Raw genomic sequence first — 22,917 nt, forward strand, 5'->3', positions numbered from 1 at the left:
GTGCTCCTGTGTTCAATCAGGAATAAATAAATAAATAAATAGAATAAAAAATAGTGGCTCAACCAAAAGTGGGAGTTTGAAGGTCAGACTGCTATAGGGACTTCCCAGGGTGTAGGTGTGGTAAGGCCCCCACCGTATGGGTAAGTGAAAAGAGGAATATGAAAGACCATGATACCACGTCTCCTATCTGAGAATCTTGGGCAGGAGAAACCACAGCTGGGCTGGTTAGACTGGCTGGATAGAGAGGCAGGAGAATCACTGAAGTGACCCAGAAGGGCCTTTTCAACTTTCTGGATAGATTGAGGCAAGAGGCGGGCGGGAGGGAGGGAGAGAGGTGTGTCTCCTGGGAGGCCGGGAGGTTTTCTTTTTCCCCTCCCAACCCACTGACTTCCGCCCAAGCCAGGATCTGTCACAACTCGAGGTGGAAATTCTGGTTTCCCTGGCCAGGACTCCTGCGCTGGCTTTGGGACGATGGGTGCCTGGAGGACCTTGCTCCCATTCCAGCCGGGCTGAGCCTTCTCTCCCCTGCCTCCGGGGCCTGGGAACCTCCGCCTTCTTTCTCTTGGGTGGCACCCCCACCCCGAGTCTGCCACTGGGGGTTCCCGCTGTGGCTGGTCCCAGGGGATGTGAGGTGAGAGGGGCGACCGGGATCGGTGATCTTGGGGGAGTGTGCAGCAGAGCCCCAGGGAGGCCCCAACAGGAGCAGAGAGACAAGACAGAAAGGGGACAGCTGCAGAGGCTGGGACAACACCGCCACCCAGGCCTCCCCTCAGGAAATACTGGTAGCCAAGCTGGCTGATGGACTGGCATCACCTCCCCGGAAGATGAGGGCCAGGTGGGCCTCGGAGTCAGAGACCCTGAGCCCCCTGGGGCTGGGGGAGCGGTGAGAGCAGGCTGACTCAGACGGGGTGCCTGCCTGGGTCCGGGGTGAGTACGGGGCACAGAGTGTCAACAGATCTAGAGGTGATGGGAGAGTCTCCCCAGAAAGTCCCCTGCCTAGGGCAAGCAATGATTTGGAGAGGGGAAGACTAGGTAGAAAAGACACAAAGACTTCCCCGAGAATAAGGTAAGAATTGTTGAGGCAGCCAGGCGCGGTGGCCCATGCCTGTAATCCCAGCAGCTCGGGAGGCTGAGGCAGGAGGATGGAGAGTTCAAAGCCAGTAGTGAGCAATTTAGTGAGGCCCTAAGCAACTCAGTGAGACCCCTTCTCTAGATTATATGTGTGTGTGTGTGTGTGTGTGTGTGTGTGTGTGTGTAATATATAATTATTTTTTTAAGGGCTGGGCATGTGGCTCAGTGGTTAAGCACCCCTGGGTTCAATGCCTGGTGCCAAAAAAAAAAAAAAAAAAAAAAAAAAAAATTAGAGCAGGGCTACAGGTGGGAAGGACCAGGGTGGAGAGTGCCAGGGCCCCTACCTTGGGGGCAAGCTAAGCCGCAAGCTGAGTGCGATGGAAGCGAGACGAGACTGAGGCCTTTTCAGATGGGGAACTGTGCCCTCCCATGTACCCTCCCCCCCCCACACACACACACTACACACACTTCTGCTGCCTGGGGCCCTGCGATTGGTCCTCAGTGAGGATGTGGTAAGAACTGGTCATCCAGAAAGTGCCCTGGTGCCTGTTTCTTCAGAGCCATCTGGTGATAGCTTCTGGCTGAGCATGGCCCTCCCAGCCCTGGGCCTGGACCCCTGGAGCCTCCTGGGTCTCTTCTTCTTTCAACTGCTGTTGCTGCTGCTGTCGCCGCTGACTGCAGAGAGTGGTGGGCAGGGACCTATGCCCAGGGTCAAATATTATGCAGGTAAGTGTCAGATGGGGAACACGAACTGGGGGGAGAGGAGGAAGGGGAGAGGGGGAAAATAGATATGAAGAAACAGGGTGCCAGGCAAGTGTTAGGCAACCACCGTGTGTGTGTGTGTGTGTGTGTGTGTGTGTGTGTGTGTTGAACCTGAACCTTGTGCATGCTAGAAGAGCACTCTGCCACTGAGCTACATCCTCAGCCCAAGAAACAGAGAGGCGGAGGACCTGGGTGAAAGAGAGACAGTCAGAAATAGAAATTAAAACCGAGAAGCCACCTACCTGAGCTACAGATTCACGGAACGGGCGAGAGGGGTCCCAGGTTCTCCAGGGCACCGCCTCTTTCATTTCTGCAAAGTGGGTGATTTCTTTTTTCCTTCCTTAAATGTCACCTTAAATCTGGGGCACCTTAAATCCCTAACTGCTTTCACACCCCCAAGTGCCCCAAAGTCAAGGCCCATGCTAGAGGATCATCTGCAGATCTGGTGACCCAGGGCATACCAGGCGCAGGTAACCGGTAGAGATCATGCTGGACCATTCCCTGTCCATAGACACCAGGAGTGTCAGCACTGGGAAGTGGCCCCTGGACCCCTGCAGGCACAGCTCGGCTGGTTTTCTACTGAGGCTGTGGAGATGCTGGTTCTTTTATCTCTAGGGAGAGGGTTCAGGGAAAGACATGGCCCCTGTAGGATTCCTAGGGGCAGGTCTCCCAGGCACAGCTGTGACTTTCACATCTTTCTGGGGCAACCTGGTAAAGGAAATGTAGTTGCCTGTTTTTGTTGTTGATTTGGCCCTGGGACTTGAACCCAGGGGCGTTTTACAACAAAGTCACATCCCAACCCTTTTTTAATTTTTTTATTTTGAGGCAGGGTCTCACTAAGCTGCTTAGGTCTTGCTCAGTTGCTGAGGCTGGCTTTGAACTTGCAATCCTCCTGCCTCCGCCTCCTGAGTCTCTGGGATTATGGGCGTGTGCCACTGTGCCTGACTTTAGTGCCACTGATGGAGAGGCCTCCTCTGGGTAGCTCTTCTCTCACGGAGCTCAGCCTCAGAGCGGGTTGGGGAGTAGAATGAGCAGACACTCGTGATGGTCAGTTTGGTAACTGAGGGGTGTGCACAGTTCTGGGGGAGGCCTGGGCTTCCTGAGGCCGCCCTTTTAGGACCTTCCCCACTTTCTTCTTCAACTTCCCTTAGTTGTCAGATACCCTGAGCCTGCAAAGGTAACAGGAGCCAGGCAGCCCTCTCGTGCTAAGGTGTGTGTTGAGAGAGGAATTGAAGAGCTCCTTTCCCCCTCGCTGATGGGCTCATGGGACACATACACACACACACACCACCACCACCACCACCACCACCACCACCATCATGCTATACTGGGGAAATGTACAGGACCTAAATGAGCCTCTCACAAACGGAAGCCCAGATGACATTCAGGTGTGGCCACCCAGACCTCAGAAAGGGAGAAAACATGTCTCCTCTCTGTACAATTTCTGGTGGTGGAAATTTCCTGTCATAGAGGAGGGGAAGGAGGTGAGTTAGTGGTGGAGGTGTCAAGAGGGACTCTTTCCCCCTCCCTCGACACCCCTGTCTGTCCCTCCCTTTCCTGTTCGTGGCTGGAAACACCTTTCTACCTGTCCCTTGGACTGCTGAGCCCCTCCCAGTGGGGATCAAGGTGCCCTTCCCACTGCAGCCCCCCAGTCCTGAAAGAGCAACCCCTGTGCTTCTCTTCATTTCCTTTCTCTCCGCCTGGGGTGCTGGCCACACTCCCCCAGTCCCAGGCTGTCATTACCCTGTCCCTGGCAGCTTCTCTCTGCTGTGGACTCCACACGCAAAGCTCCCGTGACTGCCAGCAGGGTGGGGAGCAGGGGCTGCAGGTGGAGAGGACTGGGTTCAGCTCTGAGGCTGGACGTGCTCGGCTCCCAAGGTCGCTCTCCCAGACCTGCTGCTGCTCTTGCCAACCTTGACCTTGTCCTGCCTTTGTCTTGGGAGTTGGCTGCTGCCCATCAATTTCTGCTCACTGTCTCCTTCTCACCAACAGGGGATGGACGCCGGGCACTGAGCTTCTTCCACAAGAAGGGCCTCCAGGACTTTGACACTCTGCTCCTGAGTGGTGATGAGAACACTCTCTATGTGGGAGCTCGAGAGGCCATTCTGGCCTTGAATATCGAGGATCCAGGAGTTCCGAAGCTGAGGAACATGGTGAGGATGTTGGGGGTGCGCTGGGAGGGTGCCCGCAGCTGCCCCGCACTGGGGCTGCCCGCGGATGAATAACACCCCAATGGCCATTAGTGCCATCAGCAGTAAGCAGCCATTCTTGTTATATATATATATCTTGACAGTATAACAGACAGGAAATGTTATTGTGACCTCATTTATTATCGCAAATATTGGTTGAATGATATCAACTGTTAACATGGCTGGTCTGGAAATCATTGACATAGAAGATAAACATTGACTCAAATCATATCAATAATTTGATATCCACCCACGGAAGCTTCAGGGAGGGAGAGAGGAACAGGAAGGAAGGAAGAGAGGGTGTTAGCAATCACTGGTCAATTCCGTGGTGTGGTCTGAGTGTGGCCTGTCGTCCACTTGCATCTATGTGATGCTGGCAAAAAACACCAATTTTCTGAGGTGTGTCCCAGGAACAGATGCTTCAACAATGGCTCTGGGAAATGTGTGACCTGACAACTGTTGCCGTATATATGATGCTTTGCACTGGGTGTTTATGTAGACTACCTGGGGTGTCCATCCGCACGCAGCCTGTGACATTGACCAAGATCACTTAGTAAGTGCTAGAGCCTCCATGGGAACTCAGATTTGTCTGATTTCTTAGGCAATGTCCTGCCATGGACCTGGGTCCTGGCGAATATTAGTATCAACAGGTTAATAGCCCTGATCACAAATAGATGTTGTTATTGTCCATTAGCATGTGATTAACCACCATGCCTACTGGCAGTCTCATGCCAGATCTGAGAAGGGTATGGCAGGGCACAGAAGAGCTAAAGACCCCATTTCCCTTGGTCTCCCCTTCCCAACTCTCTATTTCAGATACCTTGGCCGGCCAGTGACAAAAAAAAGAGTGAATGTGCCTTTAAGAAGAGTAATGAGGTAAGTGGAGGTGGGGACATGGTGGCTCTGGGTAGAGAACCCTGGTATCCCTAAGGCCATCATGGGATGACCTTAGATGGAAGTGAGCCTCTGGGGGTCCAGGAGTTTGGGGAAAGGGTCTGGAGGTCTGATTCTCTGTCTCCCCCAGACGCAGTGTTTCAACTTCATTCGTGTCCTGGTCTCTTTCAACGCCACGCACCTCTACGCCTGTGGCACCTTTGCCTTCAGCCCAGCTTGCACCTTCATTGTGAGTCAGCTGACACCCAGCACAGAGGCCCCCGAACGTCACTTCTCACACCTACCCCAGCCTGTCCTCTGTAGCTCTGGAAAACTCTGGTCCCTTAGGACCCTCATGAGCTTCCTGGCCCCAGACAAATTCCCCTGTTGGTCCCTCTCCCTTCCTCCTCATGCCCCTCATTTCCCAGATGTGAGACCCTGGCATTCTGGGCCCCCAGCCTCTCTCCCCCTCTAGGGACTCCAAGATTCCAACCTGTTACCCATCTCAGACAAGGTCATGGAAGGGAAAGGCCAAAGCCCCTTTGACCCTGCTCACAAGAACACAGCTGTCTTAGTGGGTGAGTGTCAGGCCTCCTGGTCCATCCCAACATCTGCCTTTTCTAGTCACTGTAAAATATGGAATATGACAGAGAGGTGATCCAGGAGCCTCAGAACCCAAGATTTAGAGGAGAATCACGTGTCTCAACCACCAACTCCTACTGGAACTGCCATAAGGAGATGGAGGGAGACAGGGAGATGTGGAGAGAAAAGAAGCGAGACACCTGGGAAAGGTGTCAGGCAGAGAAGAGAACTGGGATCGGTCATTGTTCAACAAATGTGTATGTGTGCAGACATCTCCTCTGGTGGGCCAGAAATGGGGCTGGGTATTAAAGCGGTTACAAAGAAGAAATCATGGCCCGATGCCTTCCCAGACACAAACCATTACAGTCTTCCCACTCTGACTTCCTGGAGGAGGTGCCTTTGACTTCTGAGCAGGACTTGAAAGATATCAGGTAGAGGGACACGAAGGTGTTCCAGGAAGAGAAAGGGAGGACCCAAGGTGTGCAAGCACAAAATGCAGTCACCCTCTGAGATCAGTGAATGCAAGTGGTTCAGCTGGTATGTGAGGGAGTAAGCAGAGAAAGGCTAGAAGAGTGCCCAAACACAAAAGGTGACTCTGGTTATTTCCTGTGGAAAGGGGCGCCTAAAAAACGTGTCTGGTGTGTGCATGTCGGGTGTGGGTGTGTGTTAGCTGAGTTTTGGGGCTCTGCAGGAAGATGTAGGAAGAATAAAGGGGCCAAGCTGGCCCCAGTCATAGGCAGGGCAGGGCACCCTCCGTCTGCTAAGTTCTCCTCTCCTCCCCATCCTCCGGCCCTAGATGGGATGCTCTATTCTGGCACGATGAACAACTTCCTGGGCAGTGAGCCCATCCTGATGCGCACGCTGGGCTCGCAGCCTGTCCTCAAGACTGACACCTTCCTCCGCTGGCTGCACCGTAAGGATCTGACTTCCAGCCAGCATGGGTCTGGCCCCTTTCCGAGTCTGGGAGACCATGCACTGAGTTGTTAATTCAGTGCACAGTATGCGTGCATACTAAGAGTAGGTGCATTACTCTTAGGCACGGGGGGGGGGGGGGGCGGGGTTCGTAGGGAAGAAGACAAACCTCCAGTTCTCATGAGGTTTTCATCTTATGTAAATAAATTAAACAGGCAGCGCGCACGCACACACCATCCCAAGCTGTGGGATCTGAGGCAGCCCGTGTCATGGACCCCAGAACCAACCCAAGGGCTTTCACCAAGGGAGAACCCCGGCCATCAAGGTGCTCACCCCTAATCCCATTTTGCTCCCCCCCCGCCCCCCGCAGCGGACGCCTCCTTCGTGGCAGCCATCCCTTCGACTGAGGTCGTCTACTTCTTCTTTGAGGAGACAGCCAGCGAGTTCGAATTCTTTGAGAAGCTCCACACCTCCCGGGTGGCTAGAGTCTGCAAGGTCTGCTGCCTGGGCGGGAGGCGGGTCTGTCCGCGGGGAAGCCAATGGGGAGGTAGCAGAGGCGGGGCGGAGTTCCGGAGGCCCAATGGGAGGGCGGGTGGGCGGGGCCGAGGCGCCCCCTGACGGCTTGCACGCCCGCAGAATGACGTGGGCGGTGAAAAGCTGCTGCAGAAGAAATGGACCACTTTCCTGAAGGCCCAGCTGCTCTGCACGCAACCCGGGCAGCTGCCCTTCAACGTCATCCGCCACGCGGTTCTACTGCCCGCCGATTCTCCCTCCGTTCCCCACATCTACGCAGTCTTCACCTCCCAGTGGTGAGCCGGAGGGCGGGAATACCTGGGCTAGGAGAACATCTGTGGCCAGGGCTCCTTGGCTCTCGGAAAGGAGACAGGAACCGATGTGCAATGCACTTTGCATAGAAAGGCATTTGGTTGTCACGGCCTCCCAGGAATTCCACTCATGTCCTTCACATGGATGGGAAAAGTAAAGCTCAGAGAGGCTCCGACTAGTTTATATTCTAACTGGCTCTGAAAAACAAACATGTTAAAATCAATAAAATAGACAAGAAAATAGGAAGAAATGGGAGAATACAAAACGCTAAATAAAAATTTAGGCTGGGCGCAGTGGCGCCGGTCTTTAATCCCAGCAGCTCGGGAGGCGGAGGCGGAGACAGGAGGATCTCCAGTTCAAAGCCAGCCTCAGTACTGGTGAGGGGCTAAGGAACTTAGTAAGACTCTGTCTCTAAAGAAAATACAAAAAGGGCTGGGGATGTGGCTCAGTGGTCCAGTGCCCCTGAGTTCAATCCCAGGTACTCCCCCGCCCCCAAATGCATGTGGATTAAATAAATTGTTAAATACATTAAAGTAAAATGATTTAAAAATATAAATAAATAATTAAATAAACAGAAAGAGAAAGGAAAAAGGAAAAAAGAAGAAGAAGCTGTAGCAGCTAGAGTTAAGGCCAGTACATTACAAATGCTTTCCATAAGACATTGTATAGTCCCTAGCTGTCAATCACAAATTTATCTCTGAGATTCCTAATGGCCAGGGCAAAGAGGGAAACACCATCAGTATTATTAGAGAAAAATAAAGTCTTTGCTTAGAGGCTGAGAACTGTTACACTGATTTTTCCAAAGTCTCTCAGCCAGGTCAGACCCCACAGTGTTTAGTGGGGTCAGACAACCACACTAGGGACACTGTGTTAAATACCAGAGTTATCTGGTGTAAACAGGGTCTGGTATCCATGAGATCTAAGCTAAGGACTTGGTGTGTACCATGGTCAGGTTAAGAGAGAAAGAGAGAGCTGGGTGTGGTGGCAGGTGCCTGTAATCCCAGTGACTCGGGATGCTAAGGCAGGAGGATTGCAAGTTTTTGAGGCCAGCCTCAGCAATTAAAGTTGCCCTAAGCAACTGGCAAGACCCTGTCTCAAAATTAAAAAATTAAAAACATAAAAGAGGGCTGGGGATGTAACTCTAAGGTAAAGTAGACTAAATCCTCAGGAGAGAGAGAGAGAGAGAGAGAATCTTCTGTCTCCATAGACTACAAATGAAGGGATAAAAATACTCAAAATACTCTGATAGTCAGGCTGTAGTAGATTTTCTGAGAACCAAGAATCCCAGGGACCCAAAGAAGAGAGCTTCATGTGGAGCCCTGATTTTCCCAAGGTCTGGAGCTGCTTGTTCTGCCTTTCCTATGGGGATAGCCAGCCTAGCAAGATAGGCAGGAGCCACCCCAGGGACTGTGCCCCAATTAATTCTCATTAAGCATAATCACATTTCAGATTCTAAGATGGGCCTAGAGCCAGGCTGTGGGCTAGACTCAGGGAACTCCATGGAGCTCTCCCAACCCTTATCACCATTGCAAGGGGAAGAAGAGGCAGTTGGAGGTTTTCCCAGTGCTTCACACTCATGCCACCCTCTCCCTGAGGGTGGGCCAGGGCTGGAGGGGTTGCTGATTTGTATAGCAGAGAAAACCACAGATAGTATCTAACCTCTCTGGCTGTCTTCAGGCAGGTCGGCGGGACCAGGAGTTCAGCAGTGTGTGCTTTCTCTCTCGTGGATATTGAGAACGTCTTTAAGGGGAAGTACAAGGAGTTAAACAAAGAAACTTCACGCTGGACTACTTATAGTGACAGTGAGATCACCCCCCGCCCAGGCAGCGTGAGTAAATTCTACCCCTGAGCAAAGCCCCTACAAAGAGGCATGGATATAATGTGTGTGCAGAAGCAACTGTCCTACCGTGGGAAGTGCCCAGTAACTTAGTTACCTACCAGTCCTGTCTGGAGCTGGGTCGGTTTCTTACTAATGCTGACGTTGGCCCATTTATATTCTACCTAGCCCAGCTGCCCATACCCCGCAGGTGTCCGATGCCATCCTACATCCAGCACAGTTGCTAGGCACCTCCTCTCCAAGACTAAGTGCACACCAAATATCTGGATATTAAGTCAGACTGGCTTGGGCATCTTCACCTGCATTTCTTATGTGATTTTCTTTAAAATCAGAGTTATATATAACTAATTTAAAAAGTCAAAACGATCTACAGAATTGGTTCCAAAAAACAGCCCTATCTGGGCATGGTGGCACATGCCTATAATCCTAGCTGCTGGGGAGGCTGATACAGGAGGATGGCAAGTTGAAGGCCAGCCTGGGTAATTTTGTGAGACCTGGGAAACTTACTACATGGCTCAACTGTGAGAAATAGCATGCATAATATAATATTAGTCTACCAGGCACAGTGGTGCATGCCTGTATTCCCAGTAGCTCAGGAGGCTGAGGCAGGAGGATCTTGAGTTCAAAGCCAGCCTCAGCAACATAGCAAGGCCCTAAGCAACTTAGCAAGTTCCTATCTCTAAATAAAAAATAAAAAGTGCTGGGGATATGACTTAGTGGTTAAGTGCCCTGGGTTAAATCCTTGGAGTGTGCACACACACAGACAATATATATATATGTGTGTGTGTATATACACACACACATATATATAACATATAAAATAATATATATGTAACATAAAATGATTATTTTTGCCTTTTTGCATAAATTTTGATTCTCCTGAGGTTAGTAATTATCTTTTTTAAACTAAATTATTTATTTATTCTAATTTGTTATATATGACGGCAGAATGCAATTCAATTTATATTACACATATGGAGCACAATTTTTCAAGTCTCTGGTTGTACATAAAGTACTTTTACACCATTCATGTCTTCTTACACATACTTAGGGTAATGATGTCCATCTCATTCCACCGTCTTTCCTACCCCCATGCCCCCTCTCTTCTCCTCCCTCCCCTCTGCCGTATCGAAAGTTCCTCCATTCCTCCCATGCTCCCCCCCATCCCCATTATGAATCATTATCCTCATATCAAAGAAAACATTCAGCCTTTGGTTTTTTGGGATTGGCTTACTTCACTTAGCATAATATTCTCCAAATCCATCCATTTACCTGCAAATGCCATTATTTTGTTCTCTTTTAATGCTGAGTAATATTCCATTGTGTATATACACCACAGTTTCCCTATCCACTCATCTACTGAAGGGCATGCAAATTGGGGCAGCCAATCTGGAAACACTATGGAGTTTCCTTGGAAAACTGGGAATGGAACCACCATTTGACCCAGCTACCCCACTCCTCAGTTTTATACCCAAAGGACTTAAAAACAGCACACTACAGGGACACAGCCACATCAATGTTGATAGCAGCACAATTCACAACAGCTAAACTGTGGAATAATTATCTTTTTTTTTTCCTGCTTGCTTTGTTTTCTAAGTTCTTATCTCTCCTTCAACCTCAGACTCCTTCTGAATTATCTGAATATCTCTGAAGACAGACCTGTTAGCTATTTAGCAGTTTCATATTCCTGGAGAGCTTCACATCTACCCCTGTCTAGACAGGTGCCCCTTTGCATTAGCTGCAATCCTGGAGTCCCCCTTTGTCATCATCCTGGGGATTCCTTGGGCATCTTCCTGACACATACTGTGATTGTGATTTTTGCATTCCGTGGCTTCCTCTTTTTTTTTTTTTTTTTGTACCAGAGATTGAACAACCAGGGCCACTTTACCACTGAGCCATATTCCCAGTCCTATTTATTTATTTATTTATTTATTTATTTATTTATTTATTTATTTATAATTTTAAGACAGGGTCTCACTCAGTTGTTGAGGGTCTCTCTGAATTGCTGAAACTGGTCTTGCACTTGCAATCTGCCTGCCACGGCCTCCCCAGTTGTTGGGATTATGGGCATGTACCACCACACCCCCCTAAATTAAATGTTGTTAAAGAGGAGGCCCTAGGTTTAATCTCTGACACTGAAAAAAAAAATTCTATTGAACTATTTCTCCTCCTTCCTTCCTGTCATCTTTCTTTCTTTTCTTTTCTTTCTTTTTTTTTTTTTTTTTTGAGATGGGGTTTGTTCTGATGCTCAGAGGCTGGCCTCAGAATTCTAGACTCCAGTGATCCTCCAGCCTCAAGCCTCCCAGTGGCTAGGACTACAGGTGCACACCACCACATCCACAGTGTAGATATGGATATTTCCTTTCCATTTTCTCTTGAATTTATTTGTTTGTCTTAGAGTTTTCCACAGTCTGGATCTTGATTGCATCTGGTGTAGTTTAAGTATTTCTTGTAAATTGTTCAGTGGTTGAATCTAGAGATTTAATCAGATTCAGGTTTGATTTTAAAAAAATCATAACCACAGCTATTTTATTTTTTTATGCGTTTTTTTTTTTTTTTTTTTTTGTGGTCCTGGGGATTGAACTCAGGGCCTTTACATGCAAGGCAAGCACTATACCAACTGACCTATATCCCCAGCTTTGATTTTTGTGGGCAAGATTGCTACATTGTGGTTGTTTGTACTTCCTTCTGGCTACATGCAAAGTCTAGCTGCCCAGTGAAGTAAAGATTCCTCTTTTGCAGAATTCTATTCTTGCCTTCTGAATGTTCTTTTCTAAACTTTTTGCATTTTTTAAAAAATATTTTTGAGTTGTCAATGGACCTTTATTTTATTTATTTTTAATGTGGTGCTAAGAATCAAACCCAGTGCCTCACACATGCTAGGCAAGCGCTCTGCCACTGAGCCACAGCCCCAGCCCTTCTAAATATTCTATCTCTACTCACTTTTCTTAGGATAGTAATGATAGTTTTCTGTGATATTTTCTTCTCCCTGAATCATTTCTGTTTCCTCTTAGGTATTTCTTTGTTCTTTCCTCCACCCCTTTGTTTGGTTTCTTTCTTTCATGTTTGTAGCTTTACTTAGAAGTCTGGTCGTCCTTGAGATCTACTCTGCATATGTGTTTTGGTACTGGGGGGTTGAAACAGGAGGCACTTTGCCACTGAGTCACATCCTCAGTTCTTTTTATTTTTTTTTTAATTTTATGTTTTTTATTTTATTTTATATTTTATATTTTATTTTGAGATTGCTGAGGCTGGCCTTAAACTTGTCATCCTCCTGCTTTGGCCTCCCTAATTGCTGGTGTTACAGGAATATACCACCATGCCTGGCTGTTCTGTCTGCTTCTTAAACTGACTTTCAAATAATCTTTTTTATTTATTTTCCCTTTAACTTCACTTCCAGAGGTAGCTCGGTCCATAATTTACACACTTTAGGAATTCTATCTTTTAAATCAGATGGTTTAGGGGGTCCCCCTAGGGGTACCTGAAGAAGGTTCTTCTCTCTCCCATAAGTTGTAAGTCGTTTGTTCATTTGCTTAACAGCGTCTAAAATGTGAATGTTGTTTGCTTTCATTCCTTTTCTCCACACCACTCTGCTTTAGGTTTAGGACTTTAAAAAGAAATCCCTCCAGGTACAGTAGCACATGCCTGTAATCCCAGAGGCTGGGGAGGCTGAGGCAGGAGGATTGTGAGTTCCAGACCAGCCTCGGCAATTTAGTGAGGCCCTAACCAACTAAGAGAGACCCTGTCTCTAAATAAAATATTAAAAAAGGCTAGAGATGTGGCTCAGTGGTTAAGCATCCCTGAGTTCCATCCCTGGTACAAAAACCAAACAAACAAATAAACAAAAAAGAAAACCCTTTGGGCTGGGTTTGATGGTGCATACCTGTAATTCCAGCAATTTGAGAGGCAGAGGCAGGAGGATTGCAAGTTTGAGGCCAGCCTTGGCAATTTAGCAAGATCTTAAACAATATATTTATTATTTTTTTTTTAAAGAGAGAGTGTGAGAGAGAGAGGGAGAGAGAGAGATAGAATATTTTTTAATATTTTATTTTTTAGTTTTCGGCGGACACAACATCTTTGTTGGTATGTGGTGCTGAGGATTGAACCCGGGCCGCACGCATGCCAGGCGAGCGCGCTACCGCTTGAGCCACATCCCCAGCCCAATTTAGCAAGATCTTGTCTCAAAATAAAAAGGGCTATGGTACAGTGCCCCTGGATTCAATCCCCAATTCTGAAAAAAAAAAAAAAATCCCCTTGGGAGGGGGTGAAAGTAGGCGTGTGTGTTCTAACCGGCATCAAAATGGGATGTAGATGCTATTACCTCACTTTACAGATGAGGAAGTTGAAGTTCAGAGAGGTGAAATAACTCACCTAAGTCTCCAGTGGTAGGTGACAGAGTTTGGGCTGTCATCGAGAGATGCTCTTGGTTGTGGAAGACAAGGATCCTGACTGATGATCAGGATAAAGGTGTCCCAGAGCCCCAGCGTGCCTGTGTTGGCGGGGCATTTACAGAACAGCTGGTCCTACCCCCTCATTTATGGGTGAGAAAAAGGAGGCTCAGATGGAGAAGGGACTCTCCCAGAGTCATGCATCAAGTTCATGCGAAACTGTGATGAGAAACACTGCGTGCCACACCACCCCTTCCTGTGATGTCCCCCATGCAGTCACCGACTCAGCAAACACTTCCTGAGCACCTCATGCCAGGTCCTGTACTGTACCTGGGGCTAGAGATATGGGCAAAATATGGTCATTGCCTGCAAGAAGTCTCTCCTTCTTCCTGCTGACTGCCAGGCATCTCTGATGCAGGTGCGAGGAGGACAGCAGTAACTGCTAGCCTTTCCTATGTACTGGGCATTGAACCCAAAGGGGCTTAATCACTGAGCCACATCCTCAGCCCTTTTAATTTATTTTATTTTTGGCAGGGTACTGGGGATTGAACTCAGGGGCACTCAACCACTGAGCCACATCCCCAGCCCTATTTTGTATTTTTTTATTTAGAGACAGGGTCTCACTGAGTTGCCTAGTGCCTGGCTTTTGCTGAGGCTGGCTTTGAACTCGAGATCTTCCTGTCTCAGCCTCCCGAGCTGCTGGGATTACAGGTGTGCGCCACCGCCCCTGGCAGCCCTTTTTATTTTTTATTGTTTTGGTACTGGGAATTGAGCTTATGGCCACTTAACCACTGAGCCACATCCCCAGCCCTTTTTATTCTTTATTTTGAGACAGGGTCTCGCTAAGTTGCTTAGGGCCTTGCTAAATTATGGAGGCTGGCCTCGAACTTGCGATCCTCCTGCCTCAGTTTGTTGAGTTGCTGGGATTACAGGCATGTGCCAGTGCGGCCGGCAGCAGTTAACCTTTCTTGAGGACTTACCGCATGCCAAGCACTGTTTTGATTATTTATATTAGTGCATTTCATCCTCATGGGGGGCCTGTGAGGTGGGTATTGGCGACATGCCCAGTTCATCATTGAGGAACCTCAGGCATGCTGAGGCCAGGACTCAAAACCAGGCAGCTCCAGAATCTGAGCTTTAACCACCCTCCTAAGATAAGAGAAGGCAAGGGGAGGGAGGGAGGGGAGGGAAGGGGCAATGGATGGGCTGAAGAGATGGGCCAGCCAACCTGACCTGCCTCCTTCCTCCATCAGTGCTCCGTGGGTCCCTCCTCTGATAAAGTCTTGACCTTCATGAAGGACCATTTCCTGATGGATAAGCAGGTAGTGGGCACGCCCCTGCTGGTGAAGTCTGGCGTGGAGTACACACAGCTCGCGGTGGAGACAGCCCCGGGCCTTGATGGGCATGATCATCTGGTCATGTACCTGGGCACCTGTGAGTAAGGGGCTCGGGGCACTTCCTAGAGCAGGGGCGAAGGAGGGAGGACCTTTCAGTCCAGTCACTTACTCAGGGTTTTACAGATGTTCAGTGCGCCTGGCGCTCTGCTGGTCTCCAGTACTCTGTTTGGAAATCCAGTAGGGGAACAAGACAATCCAGTCCCTACTCTTTCTGTGCTTTCGGTTTTCGAGGGGACACAGGGAGGTCTTTGATGGTGCTAGCGAGAGCTGCTTGACTTGTGGGGAAAGCCGAGTTAGAGGGTGAAGAGTGAGTGTGTAGAGGAGAATTGGAAACAGTGTATAGAGATCACTCCTTTTTTCTTTTCTTTCTTTCTTTTTTATTTTATTTTTTTTTTAGTGCTGGGGACTGAACTCAGGATCTTGTACGTGCTAGGTAAGCACTCAACCACTGAGCTACACACTATCCCTGAAAGAGACCTGAGATCACTCGTTCAGCTGGGAAAGTAGCTCAGTGGTAAAGTGTTTGTGTAGCATGCATGAGCCTCTGGGTTGGATCCCCAGCACCGCCTGTTGTCAGGCTTCTTTTTTCTTAGAGATGCGAAAGATGAAAAGAATCGAAGAGGGGCTGGGGCTCAGGGGTAGAGCGCTTGACTAGCATGTGTGAGGCATTGGGTTTGATTCTCAGCAATGCATATAAATAAATAAAATAAAGGGAAAAATATAAAGAATCAAGGAGACCGGGTGATGGTAAAAAGATAGTAAAAGATGGTAAAAAGGCAGGCGCTGGGCATGGTGCCACACGCCTGTAATCCCAATGGTTTGGTGGGAGCTGAGGCAGGAGGATTACAAGTTCCAGGCCAGCCTGGGCAACTTACTGAAATCCTGTCTCAAAATAAAAATAAAAAAGGGCTGAGGATAAAGCTCAGTTGGTAGAGTGCTTGCTTTGCATGCACAAGGCCCTGGGTTCAATCCCCAGCAGAACACACATAAAACAATAATAATAAAATAAAAGGGCTGAGATATAGCTCAGTGATAGAACACTCCGGGTTCATTCCCCAGTATCACAAAACAAAACAAAACATCAGACACAAATCTGTGTCCTTACAGAGTAGGCAAAGACAGACAATAAGCATCCTGAGTAAGTAAATTACATAATATCATAGTATGTTAGTTATGACATTAGAAAATCCAGTAGAGCGTTGTAAGGAGGAATCAGGAATACCAGTAGAGGTTGCAATTAAAAAAAGATATTTTAGGCTCCTCCCCATAGTGTGCCCGGCTCTCTTAGAGTTGCTGTGGAGGATTATGTTGTTAAGGGACATTCTGCTCACCGGTACTCCAAGCTTTGAAAAAACTACACTATGCAAAGAACTTGTATCAAGATCAGGACTGAGGGCTGGTGATATAGCCCAGTTGGTAGAGTACTTGCCTTGCACAGACAAGGCCCTGGGTTCAATCCCCAGCACCACACACACACACACACACACACACACACACAAAACAAGATCAGGACTGAAATACATGAAATCAATGTGGGTGATTTGGCTCGAGAAGTTTGATCACCGGATATCATGGAGTCTGGCAAGATGGCTTCTCCCACGAACATTACAGAAAGACACAGAGATGATGGCACAAATCGTGAAGGATATGGGGATTGCAGAACATAAGCCAAGAGTTATAAATCAGATGTTGGGATTTGCCTTCTGATATGTGGCCCCAATTCTAGATGATGCTAAAATTTATCCCCGCCATGCTAAGAAGCTACTGTGGATGAGATGGTGAGCGATTGGCAATCTGGCGTGGAGCTGACCAGTCTTCACCTTTCCTCCCCTGAGAGATTTTTTTTATTAGATATTGCAAGGCAAAGAAATCAAATTCCTTTGCCATTGATCAAGCCATATTCAGATCCTAGATTGCCTCCTGATAGATATTGCTTAACAGCTACAAAGTATAGGCTCAAGTTTTTTAAAAAAAAAAAAAAGCATGTACTTCTGTGGGAAGAATAACAGTTCCGTGGTTAAGTGTTGGTTCAGTTACTAGCAGACCAAGGACTCCCACACTGGGCACACCAACCCTACAAACCATGTTGTACCATGTCTGTTTCAGCTAAGTAGGGACTCCAACGTCTCCATCAGGGCACGGGTTTACGAACAGAAGCCTCAATTCCTGCAGCATCAGCAGTTCAGAATGTTGTGATTAATGAGGGATTCATCGTTAATTGGATAAAAAAAATTTCTTTTTTAAAAATTTTGTTAGCTGTTGACGGACCTTTATTTTATTGACTTATTTTTATGTGGTGCTGAGAGTTGAACCCAGTGCCTCCCGCTTATTAGGCAAGCGCTCTACCACTGAGCCACAGCCCAGCCCCCAAAACATTCTTATTATCACTAATATGGTATCATCACAAAATACTGCCAATGAATCATCAAATGCATCAAAAAGAAAACGTGAAGATGATGATAATGATGATGATGATGATGACCACTATGACGACGACAACCGCTATGATAATTTGTAATCTGGCTTTGATGCATGTAATACTTTTTTTTGGGGGGGTGGATACCAGGGATTGAACTCAGGGGCACTCCACCACTGAGCCACATCCCCAGTCCTGTTTTGCATTTTATTTAAAGACAGGGTCTCGATGAGTTGCTTAGCACCTCGCTGTGGCTGAGGCTGGCTTTGAACTTGCCATCCTCCTGCCTCAGTCTCCCCCGCTGGGATTACAGGTGTGCAGTCCCACACCTGGCCTGCATACTTGGTCTCAAACCCATTGTACGGAAATTAAAGAAGCACAATGGAAGTTTTCAAGTTGTATTTGGAAAACTTAAGTAGTATTTAATGAGTAAATAGTGGTTACTGTTCTTCTCAATTGAAATGCTGGATTTTCTTTAATAGGACCTGTAATGGTTTTCATCAGCCTTTATATTTAAAAAATAAAATTGTTCATTGATTTGTTTAAAAAAGACATTTTATTATGTTTTATAATATATATTAATTATATATGTATATATAAGATATATATGATATATATTTTAATATATGTGTGTGTGTATATACACACACATATACCTATGTATATTAGAGACAGGTCTCTACGTTTCCTGATTAGGTTGCAGGTTTTGATGTGTTGCTTTTCTTTTTTGTACTGGGAGTTGAACTCAGAGTTTCCCGCTTGCTAGGCAAGTAGGTTGCAATTTTGTTTTTTTTTTTTAATATTTATTTTTTAGTTGGACACAATATCTTTATTTACTTATTTTTGTATGATGCTGAGGATGGAACCCAGGGCCTCGCACATGCTAGGAGAGCTCTCTACCGCTGAGCCACAACCCCAGCCCATGGTTGCAGTTTTTTAAAAGGTGGTCAGGGCCTCACCAAGGCGCCCGAGTAGAGACATTTGGTGCATGTGATGGAGGCCAGTGATGTCATTTTCAACAGGGCAGTCAGCTGCCCACTGCGCATGTCTTTGGAGAAAGGGGGCAGCTGGGTTTCTCCAGCAATGGAGTTTTCAGGCAGTTGCAAAGGAAAGGGAGCAGCCCAAGGCTCTAAGTCATTTACAAGAGCCCTCTACCTGTGGGCATGGAGGACAGTGAGTGGCCTGGCTGATCCACCCAGTGCACCCTGCACTTCAGGAGTGTTTGGCAGCTGGGGAGGCCACCCAAGGCTGAGAGGGTCCAAGAGCCAGGGGAGAAGCTTCCAGCTCTGTTTATCCATAGCCACAGGGTCTCTGCACAAGGCTGTGGTGAGTGGGGATGGTGATGCCTACCTGGTCGAGGAAATCCAACTGTTCCCTGACCCCGAACCTGTTCGTAACCTGCAGCTGGCCCCCACCCAGGTGAGAAGGGACCTGACCCTCAAATGGCCATCCAGTAGGGCTGGCCTTGGGGGCTGGGTGGGGCTGGCCCCTGGGCCTGGGTTGTCTTGACCCTCTTCATCTCTATTCCAGGGTGCACTGTTTGCGGGCTCCTCGGGAGGTGTCTGGAGGGTGCCCCGAGCCAACTGCAGTGTCTACGAGAGCTGTGTGGACTGTGTTCTTGCCCGAGACCCCCACTGTGCCTGGGACCCTGAGTCTCAAATCTGCCACCTTCTCTCTGCCCCCAACCTGTGAGTGCCAGTCCTGGAAGGTGGCTAAGACGGCCCCCTGAGACCTTCGGACCCAGCTTCTGCTTTGCTCTGCCCTTTCCTGGGGCCACTGACACATCACTCCCAGAGGCCAGGGACCCTCTGTGTGGGTTCCTAGGACAGCGTGTGGCCAGGGGTTCTGAAGCTCTCTAGCTATCCCAGCTTCTACATCCTCCCCTCCGTTCTCTGACCCCGCTTCTGCCACCCTGCACTTCCCTCCCTTCCTTTTCCTGTTCCTTAATTTTTTGGGGGGGAACGGGGGTGGGGTGGGGGGGATTCTGGGTTTTAAATTCAGCGGCGCTTTACCACTGACCTACATCCCCAGTCCCTCCCCTTTTTTGGTACTGGGGATTGAACCCAGGGCTGCTTAATCCCTGAGTGACATCCTCAACCCTTTTAATTTTTTTTATTTTGAGATGGTCTCACTCAGTTGGTTACTGCCTTACTGAGTTCCTGAGGTTGGCCTCAAACTTGTGATCCTCCCGCCTCAGCCTCCTGAATGGCTGGGATTGCAGGTGTGCACCACACGCCTGGCTTTCTGTTCCCATGTTTGTCTGTCTCGACGGATGACTTTTGCGTGCTTTGCTCCTTCAGGAATTCCTGGAAGCAGGACATGGAGCGTGGAAACCCAGGGTGGGCGTGTGCCAATGGCCCCATGGGCAGGAGTCACCGGCCTCAGAGCCGCCCGCAAATCAGTGAGTGTGGGACCAGGGAGGCTCAAAGGCTCTGGAGGCCGTCTGAGTCGGGTAGGCGTTTCTGCTCCACGCCTGACTTGAGACCTGAGCTCCGGGGCTGGGACCCATCTGGGTCCTGGCTGGAGGAGGAACAGCGGGAATTCTGAGCTGGAGACAGCTGGGATTCGGGTTGGGATGGAAGTCGGTTTTGGTGTCAGAGTTGTGGTTTGAGGGACTGGAAGTTAGTGTGGGGTCCAGGCTGAAGACAGACCGGGGTGACACTGAGCTGGGAGCTGATACAGAAGCTGGCGATGAGGTGGGGTCTCGGTGGAGGTTAAGGACTCTCCCGTCCTCCTTCTTCCCTGATTCCTTAATAGCTGTGGCTTTCCTTGTCTTCCAGTTAAAGAGGTCCTGGCTGTCCCCAACTCCATCCTGGAGCTCCCCTGCCCCCACCTGTCAGCACTGGCCTCCTACCACTGGAGTCACAGCCAGGCGGCCCTCCCAGAAGCCTCTTCTGCCGTCTATAACGGCTCCCTCTTGCTGTTGCCCCGGGATGGAGTCGGGGGCCTCTACCAGTGCGTGGCCACCGAGAATGGCTTCTCGTACCCCGTGGTCTCCTACTGGGTGGACAGCGAGGAGCAGGCCCTGGCCCTGGATCCTGAACTGGCTGGCATCCCCCGGGAGCGCGTGGAGGTCCCCCTGACCAGGGTTGGTGGTGGGGCTGCCGTGGCCGTCCAGCGCTCCTACTGGCCCCACTTCCTCGTGGTCACCGTCCTGCTCGCCCTAGTACTCTCGGGTGCCCTCATTGTCCTCCTTGCCTCCCCGCTGGGGGCACTCCGGGCTCGGGGCAAGGTCCAGGGCTGTGCGAGCCCACCCCCTGGGGAGAAGGCCCCCCTGAGCAGGGAGCAGTGTCTCCAGCCCCGAAAGGACTGCAGGACCTCCGTCAGTGACACGGACGCTGACAGCCGTCTGGGCACGGAGGTGGCTTAAACTCTGGGCTCGGGCAAGAGCCCTTGCTGAGCAGAGCTGGCTCTTGGCCGTGCTGCCTGGGACCCTGCGCATGGCAGCCCTGACTGGAGCTTGTCCTGCCTCGCTGAGCCGCCAACGGCACCCTGCGGGCCTCCCTATGGGACTCCCTTCCACCAAGCACAGAGGCTCTGTCGGGGGAGGCTGCCCCCAGGCCTGCACCACAACAGGGGGACCTGGAGAGGACCCTGCAGTTCTGGCCACTCCAGGGACCCTCCAGAAACTTACTGAGATATGGAAACCCCGACTGCTCCAGGACCCCGTATTGACCACCGGACACCCCAGTGACCGTGACTGGACCTGGTCCTGGAAACTCCACCTTGAATGCAGCTGCCACCTCGGACACCAGCCTCCCTCCTCCCAGGGGTCTCCAGGATTCTGCAGGGAGCTGCCCACTCCTGCTCCCCTTACCAACCACACACCACTGACTCTAGGAAGTCTTTCCTAAAGTCTGACCATCTTCCCTCTTGCTTCTGTTTGGGCAGATTGTATTCTTTCTGCCCGACTAGAAGGGCAGGGGTAATCTGAGCCTTGTTCACTTCTTTACCCTTGCTGACCCCTTGTCCTCTGTCCTCTCCCCTTCCCTGTGTTTTGAGGTTCTGAACAATGCTTGTCACAGACAGATTATTTTTTATTAAAAAGACAAAGCTTGTGACTGCTGGTTTGGGGGGAGCAGGGTGTTTCCAGAGGACAGCCAGGATATGCAGCGAGAAGCCTGAGAACACAGGGCGGATCCACCACTGGGTTTGTGGGATGACTGCTGCCTGCCAGAGCCCTCTCCTGCACACTGGGGTTGCTGGGGAGCACCCTGAACCTTTCCTGAAGAACCCACCGGCCTCAGCTTGTGCCTGCTAGACAGTGACACCTCGTCATTACTGTCACTACCGACTCCCTTGCAGGGCGCCCACAGTCGCCGTCCCCAGCTCTCCCACACTTCTCGTGACTCCAGCTCAGCCGCTGAGCAGCAGTTGGCTTCAAGTCTTGGTAGACGAATTTATAGAAAGACGGTGCAGCCACCCCCTCCTGGCCATGTCCCTCTCAATATCTGACAAACAAGGCTCTGTCCACACCCCCACACCACCTTCCCCCTCTCCCTCCCGCCAAGGAGGTACAAGTCCTTCCTCCCACCAAGAGCAAGCGGTGTGTTTGTCCCCCCGTCTCTGTCACAGCTAGGAATTTGTCCTGTAAATTACGGACCTGGACCACCATGCCCACAACACTTGACCCACTCCCTCTGTGTTTTTTTGGTGCAGGAGATTGAACCCAGGGGCATTTTACCACGTCCAGCCCTTTTTATTTTCCATTTTGAGGCAAGGTCTCCCTAGGGAGGTTCTCCAGGCTGTCCTTGACCCTTCCATCCTCCTGCCTCAGCCTCAGGAGTTGTTGGGATGGCAGGCGTGCACTGCTCTGCCTGGCTCCGCTTGGTTTCCTTCTGTCTTCAGGTGGGACAATAACCCTCCCCAGAACTCCACCCATCAGTCCACCCCCTCTCCCTCTCTCTGTCATGTCAACACCAGCAGACATCGGCCATGGTCCCCTCCACCTACTCTGTCACCCTCCTTCTTTAATCCTCTGTGATTTGGTTTATTTTCCCCTCCCCCCCTCAAATGACTCTCCCTAGAGTACCTATAAGCCTTTAACTGAGGAATTCAACCTTGGGCTGGGGATGTGGCTCAAGCGGTAGCGCGCTCGCCTAGTGTGCGTGCGGCCCAGGTTCGATCCTCAGCACCACATACAAAAACGAAGATGTTGTGTCCGCTGAGAACTAAGAAAAAATAAATAAATATTAAAATTCTCTCTCTCTCTGTCCCCCTCTCTCTCACTCTCTCTTTAAAAAAAAGAAAAAAAAAGGAATGCAACCTTGACCTTTGAGCTGCTGGGATTACAGGCTTGAGCCCCCATGCCTGGCTCGACCACCATCCCCATCCTTTTTTTTTTTGAGATAGGGTCTTGCTAAATTGCTTAAGGCTTCATGAAGTTGCTGAGACTGGCCTCAAATTTGCAATCCTCCTGCCTCAGCCTCCCCATCACTGGCATTATAGGCATACTCTACTGTGACTTTTTATTGGAGCTATTTGGCTTCTCTAGTTATTTCTTTTTTCTTGCTGTTTCCTTTTCTTCCTCTCATTTCCCATCCCCCCAGTATGCTTCCACCCCAATGCTCAGTCTTTCCCATTCCTGGCTTCCTGTCTTGCCACTCCCCTGACGACCTCTAGACCAAGGGCTGTGGGGAAGCCTGGGACAGTGGAGAGGATCCTG

At 49.6% G+C, this 22,917-nt stretch overlaps 1 protein-coding gene and 1 pseudogene across 3 annotated transcripts; both read left to right on the top strand.

The window, feature by feature from the left end:
* Positions 1–1,634: 1,634 nt before the first annotated feature.
* SEMA4A (semaphorin 4A) lies at positions 1,635–20,703 on the top strand. Of its 2 annotated transcripts, XM_081308227.1 has the most exons (14): positions 1,635–1,797; positions 3,826–3,986; positions 4,839–4,898; positions 5,047–5,145; positions 5,371–5,473; positions 6,274–6,390; positions 6,760–6,884; positions 7,026–7,198; positions 8,892–9,042; positions 14,693–14,873; positions 18,553–18,671; positions 18,783–18,940; positions 19,553–19,653; positions 20,033–20,703. In XM_081308227.1, the coding sequence occupies exons 1-14, from the start codon at positions 1,659–1,661 to the stop codon at positions 20,620–20,622; spliced, it is 2,277 nt and encodes a 758-aa protein (XP_081164353.1). In that variant the 5' UTR covers positions 1,635–1,658; the 3' UTR covers positions 20,623–20,703. The 2 variants fall into 2 exon arrangements, with proteins under 2 accessions (XP_081164353.1, XP_081164354.1); XM_081308228.1 differs by lacking the exons at positions 1,635–1,797; positions 3,826–3,986; positions 4,839–4,898 and having other exon boundaries at positions 5,091–5,145; positions 5,354–5,473.
* Positions 16,408–17,354, top strand: LOC308656877 (transcription initiation factor TFIID subunit 9-like; annotated as a pseudogene). Its single transcript has 2 exons — positions 16,408–17,049; positions 17,196–17,354. The product of its transcript is annotated as a transcription initiation factor TFIID subunit 9-like (transcript).
* Positions 20,704–22,917: the final 2,214 nt, after the last annotated feature.

Source organism: Spermophilus citellus (genome assembly GCF_964194105.1).
Source record: "Spermophilus citellus genome assembly, chromosome: 9".
Classification (NCBI taxonomy): Eukaryota; Metazoa; Chordata; class Mammalia; order Rodentia; family Sciuridae; genus Spermophilus; species Spermophilus citellus.

Excerpts from the sequence above, each read along its gene's own strand:
- SEMA4A (XM_081308227.1), top strand. The coding sequence starts at position 1,659 with ATGGCCCTCCCAGCCCTGGGCCTGGACCCCTGGAGCCTCCTGGGTCTC. Across the intron at positions 9,043-14,692 it reads TCACCCCCCGCCCAGGCAGC|TGCTCCGTGGGTCCCTCCTC; the intron begins GTGAGTAAATTC and ends TTCCTCCATCAG. Across the intron at positions 14,874-18,552 it reads GGTCATGTACCTGGGCACCT|CCACAGGGTCTCTGCACAAG; the intron begins GTGAGTAAGGGG and ends GTTTATCCATAG.